This window comes from Salminus brasiliensis, chromosome 10, assembly GCF_030463535.1.
Source record: "Salminus brasiliensis chromosome 10, fSalBra1.hap2, whole genome shotgun sequence".
NCBI lineage: Eukaryota > Metazoa > Chordata > Actinopteri > Characiformes > Bryconidae > Salminus > Salminus brasiliensis.
In genome coordinates this window covers 29,292,933-29,300,382 of record NC_132887.1, presented here as the reverse complement: position 1 = coordinate 29,300,382, position 7,450 = coordinate 29,292,933, and the positions used below count along the sequence as shown (strand labels likewise).

Here is a 7,450-nt window from a genome sequence, read left to right as displayed (position 1 = left end):
AAACTAAGCAATGCCCCAAACCATACTTCGGCTACAACGTGAGGAGGTGAGGAGAAGCAAATGTTCTGTAATGGCAAGGCAATTCTGTATATCCCAGTCCTGGACGCCATGGCCTGCACAGAAATTTCCCATTTCCCCATTGTAACACACCTGATCTGCAGTAAATCAGAGTGAACAGTTGTGGTAGTTGTGGGTGAGCACAGGGTGAGGCCTCCAAGGCTGGAACTGGAAATCTCTGCTCTAGTGCACTGGTATTTGATGCCAGGATGAAGGCCAACGTCCAGCACAGTCTGATCATCTCCCTAATCGAAAACACCTGATTCAACCCATCTGTGAAATGCAGGTTTTGTAGGGATGTTTGAGCAGTGAAAACACCAGTGTCCTGGAATCTGACCCTGTTATACAGGTCACAAATGAATTTGCTTCATGTTTGTGTAAAGATTTACCTTCTAGTCTGGATCCAGACTGGATCCACAATGGATGGATGCCCTATAGTCTTCAGTCTCCAGTTCAATACAGGTTTCACGTGACATCAGTCTTTGCCTGTCAGGGAAGAGATTATTAGAAAGACAGCTTAAATGGATCTTTAAATATACTGAAGATGGTTTTTCATAGATCCTTTAAAATGGGTCTAGACCAAAAAGGGATGCCCTATTACACATTACATGTTGTTGTTTTGCAGCCAGGACAAAAAGCTATAGCCCACAATTGGATATAGAGATGTTCTGGACATTTACTTTTGAGGTTGGGTTTCCCAAAAGTATCTTAGCACATAGATGATCTCTACATGACAGAGAAACAGTCAAACTGAACACCCTCTCTACCGGTTCAGATCCAAAGAAGGTCGTCGCATTAATGTTTTTTGGGGGCAACTGGGCTCAGGCTGCTTCTAGAGGTCTAGGTCTCTCATAGCTGGTCAGGCCTACTGGCTTAATGGTTTTGCTGGTTATATCTGCTGATCATAAAGGCCCATATGGTTTCAATCGCCTAATAATTCAAAAAGACAACTGCATTCACCATTTGTGTTGGACATGGATTAAATGAACACATGCAGCGACAGTGAGCACACATGCCTGGAGCAGTGGGCAGCCATTGCTGCAGCACCCGGGTGGGGGGCTGAGAGGGTGAAGGGCCTTGCTTAGGGGCTCAAGGAGGCCCAACAGAACCCAAGTATCACAGAACCCACAACCATCAAGTAATTAGCCCGGTGCGCTAACCGCTGGGCCACCACTGCCCAAGGCACCTGAGAGCATACCATAATGTAGTGACAAAAATAATTTTATTAATAAGTTAATCATACTGAAACATGTTTTGCTTGATCTTTATCTTTTTTTTTTTATTTAATTAACTAATTAATTCATATTTGATTTAATTATGAACTAAGTAGTTGGTCCTAATGGAGACACAGCAAACAGGACAAGCCCGCCACCATTCTCCTCTCACGACAGTTAGGAGGAGAAATGCATGTCCTCTTCAGACTTCTGCTCTTGAGAGACTCCGGTGTTGGAAAGACCTGCTTGCTGTGCAGGTTCACCGACAACGAATTCCTCTCACAGCATGTTTCCACCATCGGTAAGAGCCCGGCTTTCCAGTCGCCACTGTGTGCAAATGCTCCGGGACACCTGCTGAGGGGGAGGCTCAGTGGGTATAGCGGGTAAACCCCCCCAGGTAGGAATAACTTTGAGAAACTGAGAGGAAACTTAACACGACATGGCAGGTTACTCATAATTGGACACATTACTCAAGAGGAATGACCGTTAAACACCCTCAAATGTGGCCTTTTGCAGTTGCATGACCTGCAGCATTAACAGCCCACAGTTTTCCGTGTCCATCCTGTCCCTGAGGTTTCTCCTCTCTCCTATGAGCCAGCTGTAATGTACAGTAACTTAGCTAGCTATCATGCTGAAGCATGTTTTCTGTGGTCTTTATCTTTTTAAAATGAGCGGATTAATCAGTATATTATTTATTGGGCTGACCAGTACCGTCCAGTGCTGAATATAACTGTTACTTATAATAATAATAATGATAATAATGATAATAATAATGCTGTCCACTACCATCCTGTCAGGTCAGTGTGATAAGTTTGGCCCTTTCTCCAGGAGTGGATTTCAAAATGAAGACGCTGGACGTAGATGGAGTCAAAGTACGAATACAGATCTGGTGAGTGAAATCGTCAGTCAAAAGTTTCCCTGAAAAGTCACTGCATCATGGATCAAATTTCCCTTTTCATGTAAACATCCCAAAAGTAACTGTCCATGTGTGCACGTCCATTAAACGGCATGAGCCTCTCTCATGAGCCTTTCTCATCTCATCTTGAATCCCTTGTTTTTGTGATGACCGGCAGGAAGACCAGCGTATTTACCGGTACCCGCCTGTTCAGACTACAAGCCGTTTAGTCCTCCCCATTCCTGCTGAGGTTATCAGGAGTGTTATCAGGTTATCCCCCTAGGTTTCTTTTAAATGAGGGCCGATACAGGACAGCCAGTCCGAACAGACGTTTACATTTACACATCTCAGCCTTTAAAAGCACAGCAGCAAAAAAACAGCCTGTTTAATTCTAAGGGGTAAAGGGAGGTTGGGAAAACAAGGCGATGAATAATGTGTCTGAAGTGCTCCTTTAATCTGATTTAAGCAGTTACTTATGTGTGTGTATCTCCCCTTCGCAGGGACACAGCTGGACAGGAGAGGTACCAGACGATCACCAAGCAATATTACAGACGAGCGCAGGTACAGTACAGGTGCAGGTTCTGGGTGTAGGTGTGCAGGGAACTGGGTGTGTCTTGGATCGTTGAGTTATCTCGTAGCAATAAGTCAAGGTGTCTCGCTCTGACTGAGTTTTGCATTTTATTAAAGCCTGTCCAGAACCTGTTCTAAAACTGTGTCTAGAGCTGGAATTTATCAAGTGAATGAATGAATGATAATCAGTCCTACTCATCGTTCAAGTCCAGACTCATTTGAAATGCTTACAATTAGGGCTGGGCAATATGACGATATTTTATTATATTGTGATCAATTTTGGTATCGTGATGCACAAAACGCTTTTCTAAGCATATGGAGGATATTGTTAGTGCTTAATAAACACTGATCAGCTGCAGGTTTTATTATATACCGTGTAATTAGACTGGTTTAATTAGATGAAGTGTAGCAGATGTTGAGTATAAATCACTATATTCAGTACGGGAGAGTATCTGAATAGTAGAATCTGTTGCTTCTGATATATTTAGTCTGTAATTTACATGTATTGTGATAAATATAATGAAAATGTCTTTAAATGTTGTGATGTAGTATTTTTACCATATTGCCCAGCACTACTTCCAAATCGCTGTATGTGGTAAACAGCTTCCCTTTAAAAGTAGCCCATAGCCAAATGACAGTGTGACTAGAACTTTGGCATGTAAAGTTGTTTACATATAGAAGTTTGATAACTGTTACTGTATTTATGTGATTGCTCGTTTTTAAGAGTAGGATGACAGCGGTCAGTCATTTAATCACTACTGTTAAAATGCTTGAAATGATAGACATAGATGCCTTTTGTTTTTGCACCTCTAGTGCAATGGACACCTGAGCCCTCTGGATCTGTTCTCATGCTGGATCTCTCTGTCCACAGGGAATCTTCCTTGTGTATGACATTACCAGTGCCTTCTCTTTCCAGCATATAGTGAAGTGGGTGAGCGATGTGGATGAGGTGAGGACTACTATCATAAATGTCCTACATTCAGAGATACTGCTTTCCTCTACAGTAGAGTTTAGTAATGCTGCCCAAATTGCATGTGGTTCCTGACTGCTTTTCCACCACCCACTGTGCAGAAGATTCTCCTAGGGAACAAAAGTGACAAGGAACATCGAAGACAGGTGGCCACAGAGCAAGGGAGCAAGGTGCCAATTGTTTTTTGTTGTCATGGCAATATTTTTTTCTGGGGCAGATGGTTACATCATACATTTTTAATACAACAAAAATTTGGTGCACAGGATCAAAATAATACATATAGCACACCTACAATCTCCACCAGAGTCACAATTGGTCGGGCTCTCCTCGGGCACTTATCTGGTGTTGCAGAGCTGAAGACCTGCGCTTTCCTCCAAGCTTGTTGGCCGCCCAAATGAGGCTGTGGCTGGCTTTGCATGTATCGGTGTAGACGTGTGTTTCCTTACCCTTCTCGTATTGGGAGCATTGCTAGTGCTAGGGGGAGCTACAGATGGGTTGGTTTTCTAGGCAGTACCAAATCTGGAGAAAATATTTTACCACTTTTCCTGGCAGAGTTAGTGGAGTTCAATTAAATGTCTAATGTTGGCCTGTTTTATCTATTCAGCTACCACTTTCCTGTCACCTCTAAATTCTGTCCAATTTCCAGCTGTCTGGATGATGGTTGGAGGTTCTGCTGTAGAATTCTGAGGTAGTCCACTGGCATCTTCCAGCAGCTTCCAGTTCATGGCAGACGTGTACCTTGGTTTTTCTTGGGCTATTCCTTTTTTCCTGCTTCTCCTCAGCTGACAGTATGTGTCTTCTCCCAGACTTTAATGTCTACACTTGTACTCAAGCACAGTTGTTTGAACTGATGATCTTGACATCTGCAGTTGTTTTAAAAATGGCTCCAAGAGACTCCAAGAGATTCATAACTTGTAAATCTGCAGTCATCCTTTTCAGATCTTTTCTGATCTCCTTGGACTTTCTAGTTGTACTGTGTGTCGGTTAATCCACTGAGTGCTGTCAAACAAACCCTTTTATGTGAGAGAAGCCCACAGAGAAGCCCACATAAAAAAAAAAAAAACAACCCACAAAAAACAGGAAGTTCAGAGGCCTTGGTCTCCGCAAGCATTTAGGAACCTCTGAATTAACCCCTTAAACCCTTTAAACTCTGTATGCAAGCCCACACTTCATTACTGTTATACTTTACATCAAGTGGATCAATATTAGGGGGACAAAAGGCAGTAGAACGTCAGTGGGACTTTCCAGTAAGATAAACAGCTATACAGTAGTTTTCAGTTTAGGACTAATAGCTGAATTATTACGATGAATGGGTTAATGTGTGGTGATGTATGTCTAAGTTTCACCCTGTGTTCATTTCAGAAAACCTCCCAAAACATTAAAAGCCCAATATTGCCATGGCATGTCCGTGTATGTAAACATTTCTCATGACCTCTCAGGACAGTACTGTATATTTGCTTTGTGTTGTGCTGATGCATAAACCATTTGCATATTGCAGCTTGCCAAGTCTTATGGGATGGATTTCTTTGAGACAAGTGCCCGTAGCAATCACAACATCAAAGAGGTCAGTGCATGCATCGGGGCAGTGGTGGCTCAGCGGTTAGAGCGCCGGGATATTGATAACAGGGTTGTGGGTTCGATTCCCGGGCTCGGCAAGCTGCCACTGTTGGGCCCTTGAGCAAGGCCCTTTACCCTCTCTGCTCCCCGGGTGCTGGAGTTGGCTGCCCACCGCTCTGGGTGTGTGTGTGTACTCACTGCCCCTAACACATGTGTGTGTGTGAGTGTGTGTTCACTACCAGATGGGTTAAATGCGGAGGACACATTTCGCTGTACAGTGTACACTGTACAGTGACAAATACGTGCACCTTTACCTTTACCACTACTTTGCATTGATGTGTGATTATTTTCTAACATGCCTACACGTTGCAGCTATCTATCAGTGCCATTATTGTTCCACTGTAATCTGACTAACGTAGGGTTAGCATTACTGTTTTGTGCTGCGTCATTCCCAGTCATTAACCCGGTTGACTGAGCTGGTGCTGCAAGCCAATAGGAAGGAGCTGGATAGTATACTGCCGTCCAAAGAAGACAACCTCACTGTTCTTGACCTAGTGGAGGAGCAGGAGCAGGAGCAGGAGGAGGAGGATGAATACTCCACCTGCTCATGTTAGGGAAGTGTTGAAGCATGAGATCATTTTTCAACTGTGTTACCAGGTACGTAGGCAAATAAGGTGGTTATGGTTACCATTGAAACAAGCTCCTTCTATATTAATTGCACATGATCTCAGGTTTCAGTCCCTTATTTCTGCATCCGTTTCACTGTAGGTTTATCTCATGCCTCAATTCCAGAAGCAGAAGGGGAGCCACAAACACTTGGAAAAATGCACTTCTGATCATCGACCAGTAGAGGGCAGTCACCAGCGACTCATATCCTCATATCTAGTTCATAGCTGCTAATCCTTTCTCATGCAAAAGGAGAGGCAAGTGGGATACAGTGTCACATAGACCTTTAGTACTTTATATAGCTAATCAGATTCAAGTTGAACTTGCTTTTGGCCATCTTCTCAAATTCTCACCACTTCTCCCTTATTATCTAGATGCAGATTCATTTTTTTGCTGCTTGATGCAAAAGAATAATTCACACTGTTCTCATTTTCCATGACATTTACTAAGGGCAGATTATATGTACCCAATTATATTTACTCCAATTTTCCATATACGGACTGCATTATTAAGATTGTGATGCGGATTCCTGTATTTTTTTTATTTATCACTGAAAAACAAAATTATGCAGTGTGCATATGTGCATATAGTGTACATGCTGCTCAAGTCATTTCACTTTAGTTTGAATTGTTGATCAATTACATGTTAAGGAAACAATTTACATTATCATTTGTTGTATACGTGGGTTGGTTAGCTAGGTAAAACAGATTAATTATTAATCTTCAGCAAATATTTTTTTAATGTTCAGCGAACACCACATGTTAGGTTGTTCCCCTCTGTCCCTAAATAAAATATTGCTGCTTTGATCTAGTTTTTCTATTCAGATTTCAGTCTGAGAATAAAAATATAGGTGCTTCAAGTGGATCTTTGAATCTTTGAGTGATACCATAGAAGAATCACTTTTGGTATCCATAGAGATGTGTGTGAGATGAGTGGGCAAAACCTTGGTAAAGAACCTTTACATCAAGTAACAGATCCTTCCCACTCGCACATCTCTATTACAACCATAGTTCGTTATTGAACCTAAAGTGGTTCTTCAATGGCATCACTCAGAGAATCATTTGAAGCACCTTTATTTATTAGAGCGTAGTACAAAACCTGCACAGTGTTCACTGACAAAAGTGCAAAACGCAGACAGGGCTGTGAATTGGAATCTGCGATAACTACATTTATTGCTGTTGTATTCTGTTGAATTGCTGTGCATGGGAAATGTAACCATCCAGCTGGAGAGAGGCTGTTTTTTTTGACCTCATTGTGGTAAAGAAAATCCCCATAACTTTGTAAATTACAAACAGACCAATTGAAGAGATTCATTTGGACATGTCTGGACCAAGAACTGGGTAAAAGCTCTTTTACTGTCTGATGACTGAACAATAGCAAGTACAGTTCTTGAATTTTGAAAGGAATCATGTTTAAAAAGCAAAGATCTTGCATAATTGTCATTGTGTGAATGCATATACTTATGAAGACAGTGTTTGTTGTTGAAAATGATGATGGTTTGGAAGTGATGTGAAGATTGTA

The 7,450-nt window shown here is 42.0% G+C and overlaps 1 protein-coding gene across 2 annotated transcripts; it reads left to right on the top strand.

Moving 5' to 3' along the window:
- The first annotated feature begins 1,978 nt into the window (after window positions 1-1,978).
- LOC140564827 (ras-related protein Rab-15-like) lies at window positions 1,979-6,414 on the top strand. 2 transcript variants are annotated; one of them, XM_072690489.1, is made up of 6 exons: window positions 2,100-2,160; window positions 2,667-2,727; window positions 3,608-3,685; window positions 3,808-3,876; window positions 5,205-5,270; window positions 5,719-6,414. In XM_072690489.1, the coding sequence occupies exons 1-6, from the start codon at window positions 2,114-2,116 to the stop codon at window positions 5,875-5,877; spliced, it is 480 nt and encodes a 159-aa protein (XP_072546590.1). In that variant the 5' UTR covers window positions 2,100-2,113; the 3' UTR covers window positions 5,878-6,414. The 2 variants fall into 2 exon arrangements, with proteins under 2 accessions (XP_072546589.1, XP_072546590.1); XM_072690488.1 differs by lacking the exon at window positions 5,719-6,414 and having other exon boundaries at window positions 1,979-2,160; window positions 3,808-5,295.
- The last annotated feature ends 1,036 nt before the right edge of the window (window positions 6,415-7,450 follow it).

Excerpts from the sequence above, each read along its gene's own strand:
- LOC140564827 (XM_072690488.1), top strand. The coding sequence starts at position 2,114 with ATGAAGACGCTGGACGTAGATGGAGTCAAAGTACGAATACAGATCTG. Across the intron at positions 2,161-2,666 it reads AAAGTACGAATACAGATCTG|GGACACAGCTGGACAGGAGA; the intron begins GTGAGTGAAATC and ends TCCCCTTCGCAG. Across the intron at positions 3,686-3,807 it reads GGGTGAGCGATGTGGATGAG|AAGATTCTCCTAGGGAACAA; the intron begins GTGAGGACTACT and ends CCCACTGTGCAG.